Source organism: Mustela nivalis (genome assembly GCF_964662115.1).
Source record: "Mustela nivalis genome assembly, chromosome: 16".
In the NCBI taxonomy this organism is placed as follows: Eukaryota; Metazoa; Chordata; class Mammalia; order Carnivora; family Mustelidae; genus Mustela; species Mustela nivalis.
This window is the reverse complement of record NC_139035.1, coordinates 5,755,147-5,773,319: the sequence shown is the minus strand read 5'-3', so window position 1 is coordinate 5,773,319 and position 18,173 is coordinate 5,755,147. Positions and strand designations below refer to the sequence as shown.

The 18,173-nt window shown below is 40.3% G+C and overlaps 1 protein-coding gene across 2 annotated transcripts in view; it reads right to left on the bottom strand.

Annotated features, from left to right (window-relative positions):
- Positions 1–18,173, bottom strand: part of FMN2 (formin 2) — a 371,232-nt gene that overhangs the window by 278,082 nt on the left and 74,977 nt on the right. For both annotated transcript variants that reach the window (XM_082702641.1, XM_082702642.1), the window contains exon 3: positions 8,427–8,574. In XM_082702641.1, coding sequence (XP_082558767.1) covers positions 8,427–8,574 — 148 coding nt within the window. The remainder of the gene's footprint in view (positions 1–8,426; positions 8,575–18,173) is intronic.

Here is an 18,173-nt window from a genome sequence, read left to right as displayed (position 1 = left end):
TATTAGTCACTTAGCTAAAGTCTGTAAGCGACAGAAGCCAACTCACCAATCTGGAAAGATAGAATTCGATCATCTCACCTACCTACTGACAAATTACCTTTTAACTTCTCTACCAAGAGGCTTTAGTATAAATGAGCGGTTCTGAAGGGATTTCGTATGTCACTTGAGAGCCTATGAGACTGCAAATTCATGCTGTTTTCCTAAGGGATAACCAATTCCAGGATTATTTTTTAAGCTAAGGGACAGATTTCTTCTAAGTGAAGCTTGCATGAGCACTTAAAAACAAAAAATAATAACCGAGGGGCCTTCAGAAATCCCTGGCGCTCCACGGACCAGAGTGTGAAAACCATTTGTCATGTCCAGTATTTCTCATGTCCAGTGTTCACATTTTACAGCAGAAACATCAGAGGCGCATAGCATGAACAACGGGGGGGGGGGGGGGGGTGCTGCAGCCATTGCTCCCCACCCCCCAACGGCATGAAGAGACCCTTGACCAGAAACAGCAGTCGCTCTGGAGAATCATCTAGACATTCCTGATTTAGCAGCATTTTAGTTGACACTTGTGACAATGCTATAGAAAGAGAAAAGGTGCCTATCACTTACATTTTATAACATGTCATTAAACAACATTGGAAGTTTCCATTTCACTGAGATGAAAGCACCGTGTCTGCACGGGTCCACTGACCTTTCATCTGTCCACACCCCTGACCTCTCCGACCACCTCTGCCTTTCCCCACCTGCTCCCTGTGCTGTAGCCACACGGGCCTTCTCGCTACGCTTCAACCTGCTGCCATGCTCCCTCCACAGGGTCTCTGCTGAGTGGGACACCAGCCTGCGCCCCTCCCCCACCCAACCTTGACCCCTTCCCCAGGGCTTTGTTCCAGACCTCCCGGCACTCTTTTTAAGGAAGTGGCAATCCCACCCACGGCCAGCCCTCCTCATTCCCTGTCTCTTACTTTCTTCCTAACATGGACCATCACAGAATATACTACAGAATTCGCTTGTTTGCCTCCTAATGTTTATTGCTCCTTCTCTACTGGAACAGAAGACGGGGGGTTTTTGTCCTCTTTTCCCATTCTGCCCCCAACATCCAGAAGAGTGCCTGGCACACAAAGGTGCTTAAAATAGCCGCTGAGTCATTGTAGGAAGGCATGGAAAGAAGGATCAAAAGAATAAAGAAACTGTGAAAGAGGGTATCCTGGGAAAGGGAAAGGGGAGTGAGACTGTGTAAGAGGCAACACAGCTATCGCTCTGCCTTCAATACCTCCTGCACCTCTGCTTAGGGTCTTTCAAAACAAAAATCTTTGAGAAGAGCATGAAGTAGTCACTTACCAACAGATGTCACTGTGGCAACAGAATGTGACAACAAGTGGCCTGAGAACGCGGGCAGTTCCCCAGACAACCGACGGACTTCGCCGTGGTAATGGAAAAGGGATTCCTCTTACCCTGACAGATCTCTGCACTGACCTGACCACAGAGTTCACCGATTTTGAGTAAGGATCCCAACATCAAAGCCGACCAAGCAGTTAACATTAGCAAATCCAAACTCTGGAACACTTCTTTTTTTCTTAGTTACCTCCGCATCCCCAGACACAACAGGCTCTAGATAAGGGCCTGCAGCTTTGTTTTGATGGGGAACACTTTTCTCCCTCTTCTTTCTATTTGGGTGGTGCAGGGCGAAGCCAAAGAATCTTGGGAGGGAACCGGTGAGTTCTTTGCATTAGAAATACACCCAGCGTTTCCTAGGGCTTCCCCGATAGCCCTAGGCCTGGTGACCTGTCCAAAAAAGCAGACCTCTGGGGTCTGATGGCAAAGAATGCATCAAGTTTACAACAACAACCAACTAGGCAGACACTCGGTCACTCTTCTGAATCCTCCTTCTCCCAAACCTCTCCTTTCCCTCCATCGAATCCCACCGTGACTGAGTTGCATTCATGCCCCCAACCGCATCTCCCACTATACTCGGTTCTCTGAGTCTGCGTCTTCCAACATCTGAGAGAAGTTCATGGCAAAATGCTCTCTTCCAAATCATGCACTGAAGCACACGAGTTCTAGAGTGTCAAGATTTTACGATGAAAAAGTACAGAATAACCAGAGCGCAAAACAAAAGGTGAAATGAAGAGAAAAGAAAAATAAAAGTTAAGGAGAAGGCAAGTAGGAAAGAGAAAACACAAAGGCAGCACAGGAAGGAGAGAATCAAGAGAAGCCTGAGATAGGACGGAGTCGCGGGAGTAGAGGGACAAGGACATGCGTGCAGCGAATGATAAGTAAGCTGGTTTCTGAGTGTCTGCTCAAGGCTAGGGTCCGGGGGCAAGTGAATCTGAGAAATCCACTTAGTTCTAACATTCTTAGAATGATCACCTCAGGGACAAACGGCTGACTTGTCGCCAACACCCTCCTCTTCCAGTATCGGGGCTTTCGGGAATGGCCTTCCACTCAGCTCTGGAACTGACAGTTCCCATTACATATTCATCAACCAGGATGGTTGTTTTTAACGAGTGACCCAGTGAGAGCCTCTCAAAGGTACATTTAAAACTGCCAACTTCTTCTCTCACCCTTTTTAAGAATTCAGAAACTAGACTGTTTAAAAAAAAAGAAAAACAACAACACAACAACAACATCACTGTGAAGCAAAGTAGGAGAAAGAACATTTCTGGCAAAACTTTTAAGTGTTCTAAATAAGCGATAATCTAAAATTCTGGGCTCCCCACAATTCCAAACATGTTTCAGAAATTATCTCTGTATCATCACAAAATACGCCTATGACTTGTAAAACAAAACACATCGGATGAGTTTTACATGTACAGAGAAAAATAAGATATACCTCTCTGCTATGAATGGAAAATAAATTAAATCATCCTTTTAAAGCATTTAAAGTATGCCTTCTAAAAATGAATTAAGCAGTCTCGAGACAGTTTGACACTGTAAGTAAAAAGGCACTTACAGAAGATAATTTAAAAAGTTTCTTTAATGGTATATACATCAATTTGATTCAAGTCTAGTCAATTTAATTGAGAAAGAACTTATTCAACTTTATTTAAATAGTATGACTTATGGTTAGCGGCCTAATAAATGGGCGATGTTTTTAATTCTGGTATGCCATGTCCTTCCATAAATGAAGATGGAGCTAAACATGTGATTCTCCTAAAAGGTCCCCACCCTATGGTCTGCTTATTTGATGATCTCACCGTAGGGATATGCCCCTCGTTGTCAACAAAGGATATTGATACACAAGACTGAACTTGCATATATGAGAGAGAAATGCAAGCCAAAATTACAAAAAAAAAAAAAAAAAAAAAAAAAAAGGAGGAGGAGGAGGAAGAATTATCTATAGGAGAAGGAGACAGGGTCAATCTTCCAGCCTCTTGCAGCACATTTCATCCCTTGATCAAGTGGGAAGCGGAGAAACAAAACACTATCTAACCTTCCTGGGTTCCTTACAGAATTTCTTCATTATCCCAACTGAACACTTGCTAAAGCATCCAGACTGCTACTCCTGGAAATGAGCTGATGATACTGTTTGCATTGTACCACACAGAATCTTACGAGGAACCATCAGAAACACTTATTTTTTATATAGAAGGCCAGAAAAGTATGTCTCTGAGACGTTATTGTTTTTAACCTCATGGACACAGGGGATGATTATAGAATTGTCCCCACTTCCCACTTTGCTTTAAACCGGAGGAAAAATCTCCACCTACCTTTGCAAATTCCAAGCGCTTCTGTGATACATTTGCACGTAACCTTGCCCTGGCTTCATTTTATTGCACCATCCTAAATTCCTTCAACTTAATTTCCATTGTAATTCTTTTGTAGAGCTTAGATATTTATAAGCTGCTCAAATCTTTTCTGGAGCTAAGATGGGTCGCACTGCTTTCAGGCAGCCGTAAGCACAACTTATAGCATTTCTATATAAAAAGTCTCTGCCACGTTTCTATCAACTCTCCTTGTACATCGTTTCCTTCCAGACTTTCTGTCCCCAGATTGCCTTCCTAAAGGCACTCCTCTTGGCCATTTACATTTTCAGAGAAAGATAAGGGGCTTGATGTTTCTAAAACACAGTAAGAACGATCGATTCCCCATACACATCTAGACACCCTCCCTAGTCTTCATAAATTTGAAAACTGGAGTTAATTATCTCTTTGATTTCTGTGAATCAGCGAATAGCTTTTGAAACTTGGTATTGAGCCCAGAAAATGGTCCATGGGCTGTTTCAGCACACACAAAACTCTCCCTCAAATGAATGTGCTAAGTAGATATTCATTCAGATCTTTTTCAACAAAAGATCTTAATTTACTGGCTTAAATATTTAAACATATACTGTGTGCCCAGAGGTCTTGAAATGTGGGGAGTCTCCAAGGAAGACAGATATGTCAAATAGAAAAATTATAATGTATAAGTAATATGAATGATACAGATAAGAATAAAATGCCATGGGACTCGAAAAAAAGAAACACAGAGGGTGTTGCATCATATAAGTAAAGAAAAATGAAGAGAGAAAAGATAAAGAGGAAACAAGATACATGGAAAGGTATTTCTTTCTTATCCATGTTTCTACCACCAAATCTTGCAGAACGTTCCTTCCTGATTTCTTTTCCAACTAGCCTTATCCTTCCAGGAGGCATTCTGTAGCTTCAAAAGGTCAATTTTCACACCTCGGGCTTTTCTGTGGAGACAATGCCGACTGCAAAAGATTCCCAAGAATCTGCAGCCCTTCTGCTCACGGGCAGGGAGAGGCACCAAGGCTTCTCCTTGACCTCCTCGCCTCAAATCCTTATAGAGGAGGGCTGGTTCTTTTGCCATTATATGAAAGGTGGAGAAAAGCCTCTCTTAGAGAAGGAATTACAAAAATATGGGAGTCAGATGCATGAGAAATCTGCATTAGCTGGACATGTGAATTAGGGATCAGGAATGAAAATGAGCCACAAGACAGAAGCAAGTTTTCAGTTTTCTTTTTTTTTTTTTTTTATTTCTTAATTTATTTTTTATTTTCAGCATAACAGTATTCATTATTTTTCACCACACCCAGTGCTCCATGCAATTCGTGCCCTTTATAATACCCACCACCTAGTACCCCAACCTCCCACCCCCCACCCCTTCAAAACCCTCAGATTGTTTTTCAGAGTCCATAGTCTCTCATGGTTCACCTCCCCTTCCAATTTCCCCCAACTCCCTTCTCCTCTCTAACTCCCCATGTCCTCCATGCTATTTGTTATGCTCCACAAATAAGTGAAACCATATGATAAGTTTTCAGTTTTCTAAGATGTGAATGAAAATCCTTCTTCTTCAAAAAGAAAAAAGTCATTGAACCCTTTTATTTTAAACTAAAATTGAAAGGGGCCACATGTTGCAAATACTGGTTTCAACCAATGCGTCACTCCACAGCAATGAATGGCCATAGTCATTAAGTGTACTGTAAACTGTTCATTACTATTAATAATTATGTTGTCAACGTTTCACCAAATATATATATTTTCAAGTAGCAGATTCTATGTACGGTTTTTGCTGTATTACTGACCCTCTCACTTACCACTGACTGACAGAGTACAAGAGAGTGGTATGGCCCTCAGAATGAGAATGGCCCATGGAGTCACAGCAGAAAAAGTTGAGAAAGTGCCACTAGACATATTGCATGGAGCACTGGGTGTGGTGCATAAACAATGAATCTTGGAACACTGAAAAAATTAAATTTAAAAATTTTTAAAAATTTAAAAAATTTAAAAAAAGAAAGTGCCATTAGATCATTTGGACAAAAGAATGCTATATGGCCATTCAGGTTTTTAACAGATCAACTGGAGAAAAACAAGTCACTGCACAAAATTATCATCTACTTACCTCCATCCTCCCCTTCAAGAATGCATATTATAAAAGGATACAAGTTACTATTTTAAAAATTACTTGATCTGGCATTTTGCAAGCTACACCAAATAACGAGAAAATGAAGTTAAAAAGTTCCCCGTATCAATTCCAACTATCATCTTTAACCAAACGAAAATTTAGATTATCAATAGCTTTCCATCCAGTCCTCCCCCAGTATACAAAAGCAATAATATACTTTGAAACTTTCTTAAAGAGCCTTAAAATTTTAGAGGAAAATGTGAATATTTCGAAAAAGTGGGGAAAGGCATACCAGGAAAGAAAAAAAAAGAAAATATGACACTAGTCATGATGTAAAACACAAGACAAGGATGACTGCTAAGAGAGTGCTCAGTGAAACTGTTGATTCTTTTCTATCTACACCTGGCTGTTTCCTAGCAAGAAGTTAAAGTGATTTTTTTTTTTTTCAAAAGAATGTCTAGTTTATTTATTAATAAAATACTGTATAACGATGAAAATAATCTACATCTGCCAACATGGATAAATCTCAAAAACAATGGTGAGTTAAAAGTGATTTTTTAACACAAATAACACAGTGCACTTAACAGAAGCAATACTTTCAGTTGTGTTTTTCTTTTTAAAGCTATGCTTTTATGTGATTATTTTCAGGTATTATCATGTTAGAACCCCTTCATCCCTGATGATATAAGCATTAAGGAACCCTAGACCTTGGCCCTTGATCAACTGTACCATGTTCCAAAAAATTCTGAGCCCTACATGGGACAAAGTTTCCTACTCTTCTCTCTCATTTGTTGTTCATTTCAGGGAGTATAAGTCCCTCTAGTGAACACTCAGCCGTGTTTCAGAAGCATCAGACAGTAAAAAGGGGACACATGCGGTTGGGTGTGGGCCCCCCATTCTGGGCTTCAGTAGAAAGAAGAAAGGTATAAGCATCCCTTCAGACAGTGGAGTAAAAAAACGGGATTATGAACACTACATTCACTTTGGAAAGGGGCCTAGAATAAAATCCTTAACGCTGTAGGTCACTACTGGTTTTAAAGCGAACTCATGAGGAAGTAATAAAGATGTCAAGGAATAATAATAACGATAACAATAGCAAACAATTATACTAAGTCTGACATTGCATTCTGATTGCTAACTCTATGCTTGAACATGCATTAACTTAGATAATTTTCACAAAACAGCCCTATGCGGTAGATGCTATTCTTACCGACATTCTACAGGTTAGGAAACTGAGTATAGGGATTAAGGAATTTACCCGACCTTACAAAGCTCCACGCTCTTATCTTATACTCTTTTATTACAAATCCAGATTAATGACTTTCTCTCTACAAACCAATGAGGAAAAAAAATTGTAATTTTTTTAGATGTATTAACTTATTTGAGAGAGAGAGAGAGACAGTGGGGGGCAGGAGCAGAGGGAAAGGGAGAGAAAGGACCTCAGACTCCCTGCTGAGCGTGGAGTCCAACTCGGGGGTCAATCTCACGACCCTGGGATGAGGACCTGAGCCAAAACCAAGAGTCAGACACTTAACCGACTGAGCCACCCAGGGGCCCCAAAAAGTAAAAATTCGCAACTCTTAACACTTGTGTTACTATTGAGGAGAATTCGGTGCAGGGTACATTGCTGAAGAGCAATGACGCTCTCTGATGCACTCTCCACTTCTGAGTCAGTCCACTGAGAAGTCAGGAGTTTATTATACCAAACAGGAAAACTTCTTTAAAAAAGGAATTAAACAACCCAATATCACAAAACATGATTACACAAATAGGATTCTTAATTCCTTAGACAAACACAAAGCGTTTTCCCACTTCCAGTCTTCATATAAAGCTGATATTAATCTCACGCTATCTTCCCCGCCGGTAACGCAAAATACTTGAAGACAACAAAAGATGCAAAGAGAAAAACAACCCAAAAGAAAACTTTTAGAGAAGAATAACTACACCTGAACACAGTGCAGGTTTGGAAAGAGGACTTAAAATGCTGTTCAATGAAACTTTTATCTCTGTGTCCCCATCATCTCTGAAGACAAAGAAGAGGATCAAGAAAAGCACAAGGAGGGGCGCCTGGGTGGCTCAGCGGGTTAAGCCTCTGTCTTCGGCTCAGATAGTGATCTCAGGGTCCTGGGATCGAGTCCCGCATCGGGCTCTCTGCTCAGCGGAGAGTCTGCTTCCCTCCTCCCAACACCTGCCTCTCTGCCTACTTGTGATCTCTCTCTCAGTTAAATAAAAAAAACTTTAAAAAAAAAAAAAAAAGGAACGCAGTACGGGAAGAGAGTGGAGAAGTAAGGTGGACACCACGTTTGAAGGCAACAGACAGAAATTTCCTTTTGTCATTCTCAGTCAACACAGGGTGCGTGACTCCCTTCATCTCGGGCAGTGGGTAGAGCTCGCCACCTGAAGCGCCAGTTCACAAATTTGCATCTACACAATAATAACTGGGTAATTCCAGTGTCCCTTTCCCTAAAATTCTGACTCAGCAGCCTTGAAGGTGGAGCGTTAACAATTTTCAATGTAACGAGACTCCGGCGGTTGTACGTGAGGCCGCTGCAGATCGTAACCCAAGAAACTGCCCCCCGGGGTCGCACCTGTTTCAGCATCCTTCAGCCCGTGTTCTTCATCAGGAGGCTTCGATGGTGGCCGAACGGAGGAGGCTCGCCTGGGAAACTGCCCTTCCGTGTAGTCCAGTGAGTGAGTGGGCTGGCTGACCGCAGCCCAGGTGTAAAGTTGATCTTGCTGTAGTAACACATAAATAAATGTATAGCTATTTTAATTCAGTTATGAAAAAAAACAAAGTTTTTGGATCACTGCACTACAACATCATTTCTATCACATAAATGCACACACGTCTATCATACATGTATACATACACATATGTGGGAGTGTTGCATATACACATATATCAAACATTAAAACAGCACTGCAAACTACCTGATGTAGGTTCATAAACATTCTTTCATAAAGTCATTTCACTTTCAGGACAATACTTGTCTCAACTTTTCTTTTTTCTTTTTTTTTTTTTTAAGATTTTATTTTTTTATATGACAGAGACACAGAGAGGGAAGGAACACAAGCAGGGGGAGTCAGAGAGGGAGAAGCAGGTTTCCTGCAGAGCACAGAGCCCAATGTGGGGCTCGGTCCCAGAACCCTGGGATCAGGACCTGAGCCGAAGGCAGACCCTTAACGACTGAGCCACCCAGGTGCCCCTCAACTTCTTTTCCATAGCAAAATCTAAGTCTTTCTTTGGTGGTAGAGATGCCATGTGAGGCTGCAGAAATCATAAGAGCAGAAAGTCCAGACATTCGATCGGAGCCCTCCCTGAACTCGCATGTTTAAGGCATTTGAATATCATGTCCCTTTAAAGTTGGTGTAAACAGTTGTAGCAAAGTCAAAGGACGCGCCGTACTTGAGCACTAGGGGACAATAACAGCTTCCCTGCCCTCAACAACAAAAAGCCTAGGAAACCAACTTATCTCGGGTCCAGGCTGGGGACTGGTTAGGATTGAAACCATGAAAAAGCAAATGAACCTGCCAAGAATAAAAGAATTGGACAGGGATCGTCGGGCAAAGAAAGGGCTTCCCAGTCGCAGACGGACAGAATCTGGACGGAAAATAGTTTTAAAGGCTCAAAAGTACACCTAGTGCCAGGGAGCAAAGTGGGAATCTCACAGAGGAAGCCACTCTGAGGCGTATGAGCACCTTGGAAAACTGCTCCTTAGGATTTCGGAATAACATGTTTAACCATTTTAGGACGTATGCACTCAGTATGTGCAAGCCAAGCCCCCAGTCTCTTTGGGACACTTTCCTTACTTAGAATATTTCCCCACAGTTTTTGATCCACATAAAGTAAAGCAAAGAAAACAACAGTATGGTAGAGGTTGAGAACAAATCAAAAACAAAACAAAACAAAATATCTATATGTATATCGTAATCACCATGTTGAGGCTCTAGTTTAAACAGGGTTAATCAAGGACAAGCATTGCTATTTCCATCATGTGTTTAATAAATGAGTCTAAGAAATTCACAAACTATCATTCAGCATAGATAGTAAGATACTGTAGATTTAAGCTTTGCCATTAGGGACATTGGCCCTGATTGACCATTCAGACTGCCGGGATTGGCTTGTATCAATAAGAAAGGATCGGGGTGCCTGGGTGGCTCAGTGGGTTAAGCCTTTGCCTCAGGTCATGATCTCAGGGTCCTGGGATCGAGCCCTGCATCGGGCTCTCTGCTCAGCGGGGAGCCTGCTTCCTCCTCTCTCTCTGCCTGCCTCTCTGCCTACTTGTGATCTCTGTCTGTCAAATAAATAAATTTAAATAAATAAATAATTAAATAATTAAGCAAGGGTCACACTGCAGAGCTGGGCAAGCATTTCAGCTATCCATACCTCCTTCAACTATTCATACTTGATCAATGCCAAAGGCTTCGCTATGTAGCATAGTGAATGTCAGAAATAACTTCTCACTGTTGAAATTAGTAGTTTAATTAAAGTGATGTGAAAAATAAGCTCTCCCTGGTGAAATTATAGTAATTCACTTTATGAGGATTGGCAAAAATGCCAGAAGATACCCTCATCCCCACAGGAACAGAATAAGACTTGGGTGAGGGACGGTGTCAAGGCTTGATGCCCTGACAGGACACCATCCAGCCACCGCATCAGAAGAATGTCTCCATGCTTGTTGTCTACCATCAGGCACAGATTCCTGCCTCTTTTGTGTCTGTAACACATGAATGTTTCATGGAAAGTGGAGTCAAACGCCTCCCCAGGAGGCAAGCTGCGCCCTGGCTGACAAAGGAACTCTTGCCTAGAGAGCTCCGCCATCTTAGCAACAGACCCTCAGCCTCAAATTTGGCGCCATATAAAAAAAGTCCTCAACAGTCAAGGGGATAAAGAGTTTCATTTCACATTTCACAATCTGCCAAAATACAAAGTATGCTAAAAGCACTTTATAAACCTCAAATAAAAAACAACAACAATAAATTCCGGTCGGTCCTCTAGGTTTTTTTAGCCATACCCCAGGACCATAGCATGTCACAATGCCGCAATGGTCAACTCAAAACTGCTCCTTCAAAGCATGGAGAAATTAAGCAAAACACAGATTTCTTTCAGGGCTTTTTAACACCTACAGATGCCAACTCTTCAACTTATCATTTAAATTTTTCTATATGACTTTCTCCCCCTTCCCAATTCATTTCTCCATGTTCCCTCAGTCAAGTTTCACTCCACTCAATGCCTACCCTGTTCTGCCATCTCATGGAATCAAATCCCTCAGGGAAGGTCTAGCTGAAGTCCCACCTCACCTGGGCCACTCCTGCCTCAGAACACTGATACAGAACCTGCCACCCCTCATTTTGAGGAGTAATGGTATGCTAGCCAGGTCAGTGGCTTACCACTTTCCTGAGTGCATCTGATCTTTCCCCAAAGGGACCGAGAACTCCTTTAGCACATGAAGTATGTACACAGGTCCTATAAATCTCCCCTAGCACTTGACGACGAGGCGATGACTACTCGAGATGATAACCCTACTTGTCTACTGGATTAACAGAATTACCAGACACAAAAGAAATAAAACGATGGCTTGTCAATATGAGCCACGGCCGTAGCTGGTAATCTTATTTTCCTTCATTTACTCAACAGGGTACTGAAAAGGTACTTTGAGGCTATCAGATGGAAAAGAAAGCTATTAAGTCACCAGTTCTACCTACCCTATCAGCAATTATGCAATATAAAGAAAAACAGGGAGTTGATGAAACTCCTAAGATATTATCAGTGCGGCACCATAGACAAATCTCCTAGCTTTACGAGGTCTTGATGTTCTCAGCAGTAAATCAGGAAAAATGCCTACCTCAGTCTTTTTTATAGGGTTGGCATGAAGCTGGAGCAAATACTATGTGGAAAGAGCTATGAAAATGACATGCTGTTATTCAAAAATAACACATCATGAGTACTACTTGTTTTGATTTTTTAAAGTCTATGTTTGATTAGGACATTTCTTATAATTAAAAAGTCCTTTTCAGAGGAATTCAAAATTGTTATCATATGTACATATCAAGATACAGAACTCACACTACATCTTTGCTTTATGATGGGAAGCTTGTTCAGCAAACTCTGATCTCCAAAGTTGTCTTGGCATTTGCACTGATTGTTCCTAAATTTTGAATTTAATTAATGATTGCTCTGTGGTCTTTCCCCAACCATCCACGAATGTCTTTTTTTCTGTTGTTATTTTTTTTCTAACACTTCAGAAATATATTTGTTATTTTTCCATATAGGCTTATTAGCCCCTCGCTCCAACTACCATATCCTGTAACCCCCCTTTCCCCCAAAATATTGTTCTGTACACACAGCAGACACACCATGAGTATTAAGGAACTACAAGGGTCAAGAGCAATAAAAAAATTTTTTTGACAAATCAAATCATAACTTTATATCTGGGTTAAAACAGGATTATGTTCCCATGACACTGCTCCCACTCCTTTAAATTCTTGAAATCTGTTTGACTTTTGTTGAACTGGATCATTTCTTCCTGTTAAAGAAAACAAATATAAGCTTTCCAGCATGGGCAGATCAGAAGATTTAAAATCACACACTAAAAGTGACATAAATAGGCCATAAACCCACTATCTCAAAAAAGAAAGAACAGTTACGCTTGGCAAATATTTAATAATAACCCCAACATAACTCAGAGCTGTAATCCATAGTTTGTTTTAAGAGAACCCACTGGAAAATATAATAGTCAGAGTTAGACAGTCTAAGAATGCTTCACTGAGATTTTTCAAGTCAGAGTGAGGATTTAGCTGTCACCTTAAAATGTCAGGTTAATACTTTTCTGATAGTGCTTTTTGCAAGAAAGTTTCATTGTCCATTAATCTGTATGTTAAAGTAAATCTAAACTATTCTCTGAGAGGAAGTATTGCCCTTGCCGTTGGTATTCCTGTAACTCATCAGATGGGATGTCCATACATGTGAGAATAAATCTTTGGGGTTCCTCACTTCCTCAGAAACTCTCGGCACTGCCCACGCTCAAGTGTCCACCAGGCTAATAAATCCGTATTTGAGTGGTAAAATATAGAACTGTATCTCAGATAGTCCAGGAAGTACAATCCCCCATCAAATATCAGAAGTTTGACCGAGGGTGAATATATGTTTTCAAATGAGTGTTTGAGTTCTCCTTGCGTAAATACCCACAGCGGAATACTGGATTGTATGGTAATACTATTTTTTTATTTCTTGAGAAAACTGCACATGGTTTCCGACAGTGGTTGCATCAACTTGCGTCCCCACCACAGTGTACAAGGGTAACATTTTCTCCACATCCTCTCCAACATTTGTTATTTCTGGTCTTTTTGCTGTTAGCCATTCGGACCAGTGTGGGTGTTATCTCACTGTAGTTTGGACTTACATTTCCGGGATGATTAATGATGTTGTCAATCATTTCTTTCTGCTGGCCATCTGTTATGTCTCTTTGGAAAAATGTCTATTCAGGTCCTCTGTTCCTATGTTCATTGCAACATTATTTACAATTGGCAAGATACGGACACAGCTGAAGAGTCCATCAACAGATGAACAGATAAAGAAGGTGTGAGGCATGTGCCCACACACACACACACAGCCGCACACATACAGACACACTGGATTATTACTCGGCCGTGAAAAAGAATGGGATCTTGTCACTTGTAACACAGATGGACTTATTACACTAAGTGAAATAAATCAGAGAAAAAAAAATACTACATGATTTCACTTATACGTGGAATCCAAAAAGAAAAACAAATGAGAAAACAAACATGAGGGGCACCTGGCTAGCTCATACGGTTAAGTTTCAGCTCAGATTATGACCTAACGGGTCCTGGGAGAGGCCCCCACATCGGGCTCCCTATTCAGTGACGAGTCTACCTCTCTTTTTCCCTCTGTGATCTCTCTCACTTTTGTTCTCTCAAATAAATAAATAAAATCTTAAGAAAGAAAGAGAGAGAGAGAGAGAGAGAGGAAGGAAGGAAGGAATAAACAAGAGATACAGACTCATAAATACAGAGAACTGGTAGTTGCCAGAAGGGATAGGAGAAATAGGTGAAGGAGATTCAAGAGGTACTAACCTCCAGTTACGAAACTGGGAAATCAGGAAGACGAAAAGCCCAGGACAGGGAATTATAGTCAATAATACTGATAACGTTGTACAGTGACGGATGGTACCTATATTTATTGTGGTGAACAGTGTGTACAATGTTATTTATTTATTTTAGAGAGGGAGAGAGCGCGACAGTGGGGAGAGGGGGAGAGAGAGAGAAGCTCAAGCAGACCCCCGCTGAGCGTGGAGCCAGATGTGGCACTCAGGTCCAGGGTCCTGAGATCATGGCCTGAGCCAAACTCAAGAGTCAGCCACTTAGCCAACTGTGTTATGCATCTGAAACTTTACAACACTCTATGTCAATTACCCATAAATAATATTTTTTCCTTTTTTTTTTAAAAAAGCTATTTTTATTTATTTGACAGAGAGAGAGAGGAGTCACAATTAGTCAGAGAGAGAGGGGGAAGCAGGCTTCCCACTGGGCAGAGAGCCCGATGCGGGGCTCGATCCCAGGACCCTGGGATCATGAACCGAGCTGAAGGCAGAGGCTTTAACACACTGAGCCACCCAGGTGCCCCCACAAAAAGTATTTTTAATCTTGACTGAGGGGGAAAACAACAGCAGCAGCAAAGTATCCCCGCATCCATGTCTTCACATATAATATATTCCCCCACTGAGTGCATAGATAAAATCTACCTCCAGCCACCCAAGGGCCCTTTTAGCTATACCTGGATCTACTGGCCTCAAGTGTTCCTTCACCTGAAAGCTGTGCATGGGTGTGACACTGAGAGAGACTGCTATGTCCATTAAAAGAAGACAACTGAAAATATTCATCCCATCGCACAATATTTTCTACAGGAGAGTTCTGAAGATAATTTTATTCCGAATCTTAGAATTTTATAGCTTAGCCAAAAAAATTAAATATTTAGATGGCATCTTGAGTTTATTTGTACTTTTTCCATCTTATGGACCACTGTGTTAACTAAATTTGTTTATTGTTTTGGCTATTAAAAAACTTAAGTACATGGCCCACTTGCCACATGTTTCAGAATTCCAGAATATGTGTTTCTTATCAGCCTCTTTCCTGGCTCCATTTTATTCTTTGTCATTTTTTCTTTTTCTTTCCATTGGCAGCTAATTTTTTTAATGATATCTTTGTTTTCTTACTAATCATTGTAATTAATTTTGTAATAAGCCAACAATAAATTATAATTAGCAGTAGATGAATGATGAAAGATCCATTGATATGCCTATTTTAGCTCATTTGAACTTTTATTTCATGACTGTCAGAAAAAAATGTAGATCTGGTGGCGCCTGGGTGGCTCAGTGGGTTAAGCCGCTGCCTTCAGCTCAGGTCATGATCTCAGAGTCCTGGGATCGAGCCCCACATCGGGCTCTCTGCTCAGCGGGGAGACTGCTTCCTCCTCTCTCTCTGCCTGCCTCTCTGCCTGCTTGTGATCTCTCTCTGTCAAATAAATAAATAAAATCTTAAAAAAAAAAAAAAAAGTAGATCTATGGCAGTGGACCAAATTGTACTCTTAATACTTTGGCTTGCATTAACAATTTAATTATAAAACCACAACAACAACAAAAGCCAATAACACAACTCTATAGAATTGCTTTGGGGTAGGAGAAATTAGAAAAATAAAACCTCATCAGTAGCACACATGACAGCATGCCCTGGGTATATTATTGTCTATATTGAATGTCTTCTGTAGCTATAATCATAGTGCACATGCTTTACTCCAGATTTCTTTAAATCACTGCATCATTGTCACACTTATATTTCTGCCACAATCTTAACACAATCAACATTATATTACACTCACTTAATCAACTCTAAACAGAACATGTGAATGTGGTTGCTCAAAGCATCCCTGGCTGGTATTTAAATCAGAAGTTATAAACCTAGAAGGGTATACAAAAAAGACAAATACAAAAGAATAATAAAGGTAACATCAAAAAGACAATCTATAGAAGAGTTGAAGTCATTGAAAATGTTTCAGGATAATATAAAGGGTTATTTTCTTAGCTATGGAAAAACATTCCATGTTGATCAATTGGAAAAACAAATATTATTAAAATGTCTACACCACCCAAAGCAATCTACACACTTAATGCGATCCCTACCAAAATACCGCCAGCATTTTTACAGAGCTAGAACAGCCCTAAAATTTCTATGGAACCAAGAAAGACCCTGAATAACCAAAGCAGTCTTGAAAAAGAAAAGCAAAGCTGCAGGCATCACAAGTCCAGACATCAAGATACATTACAAAGCAGTAGTGATCAAAACAGTATGGTACTGGCGCAAAAATAGACACCTATAAAGATAGAAAAGAAAACCCAGAAGTGAACCCACAATTATATGTTCAATTGATGTTTGACAAAACAGGAAAGAATACTCCACAGGAAAAAGACTGTCTCTTCGACAAATGGTGTTGGGAAAACTGGAGAACAACATGAAAAAGGAGGAAACCTGACCACTTTCTTAGCCTATGCACAAAAATAAATTCAAAGTGGATTAAAGACCTACAGGTGAGACCAGAAAACATAAAAATCCTGGTAAAGAACACTGGTGGTAACCTCGTTGACATTAGCTGTAGCAATTTCCCGTTACAGAGGTGTCCTGAGACAAGGGAAACAAAATCAAAAATAAACTCTTGGGACTACATCAAAACAAAAACTTCTGCACAGGGAAGAAAACAATCAGCTCAACAAGAAGGCAACCTACAGAATGGGAGGAGATATTTGCAAATGACATATCTAATAAAATACAGGAAGAACTTATAGAAGTCAACACCCAAATCCAAAATATAGAAAGAACTTATAGAAGTCAACACGAAGAATTACAATCCAATAAAAAAATGGACAGAAGACATAAACTGACATTTTTCAAAAAAAAGACCTACAGATGACCAATAGGCATAGGAAAAATGTTCAACATTACTGATCCTCAGGGAAAATACAAATCAAAACCACAATGAGATAGTGCCTCACTCCTGTAAGAGTAGCTAAAAACAACACAAGAAACAACAGGTGTGACAAGGATGTGGACAAAAAGGATCCCTTCCATTGTTGGTGGAAATGCAAACTGAAAAACAATATGGAGTTTCCTCAAAAAGTTAGATTTTACTTTATTTTTTTGAAGACTTTTATTTATTTGAGACAGAGAGAGACAGAGCACAAGCAAAGGGAAGGGCAGGCAGAGGACAAAGGCTCCCTGCTGAACAAGGAGCCCAATGCGGGACTCAATCCCAAAACCCTAGGATCACGATCAGAGCCAAAGGCAGATGCTTAACTGACTGAGCCACCCAACCATCCCTACAAACTAGATTTTAGACCAAAGACTATAACAAGAGACGAAGAAGGGCATTATATCATAATAAGGGGTTTATCCATCAAGAAGATCTAAGAATTGTAAATATTTATGTTCTCCACTTACAACATTCAAATATATAAATTAATAATAAACATAAAGAAACTCATGAATAATAATAATAGTAGGCGACGTTAACAGACAAAGACAGACCATCTAAGTAGAAAATCAACAAGGAAACAAGGGCTTTGAATGATCCCACTGGATCAGAGGGACTTAACAGATAAATTCAGAACACGTCATCCTAAAGCAGCAGAATACATATTTTTTTTTTCAAGTGCACATGGAACATCTTCCAGAATATCACATACTGGGTCACAAATCAATCCTCAACAAGTACAGAAAGGTCACAATCGTAACATGCGTATTGTCAGACCACAACGCTATGAAATGAAGTCAACCATGAGAAAAAAAAAATGGAATAACCACAAATCCTACTAAAGAATGAATGGATTAACCAGGAAATTGAAGAAATTTTTAGATATACATGGAAACAAATGAAAATGAAGACATCACAATCCAAAAATTTGGGATGCAGCAAAGGCAGTCCTAAGAGGGAACTATATTGCGCTAAAGGCCTTCCTCAAGAAACAAGAAAAGTCTCAAGTACACAACCTAGCTTTACACCTAAAGGAGCTAGAAAAGAAAGCACGAATAAAGCCTAAAGCCCGTAGAAGAAAGAAAATAAGATCACAGCAGAAATAAAGGATACAGAAACAAAACAAACAAAAAGAGTAGAACACATTAATGAAACTAAGAGCTGGATCTTCAAAAGAATTAACAAAACTGATAAACACCTAGCCAGAAGTATCAAAGGGAAAACAGAAGGGACCCAAATAAGTAAAATCACGAATGAGAGAGGAGATCACAGCATAACAGAAATACAAACA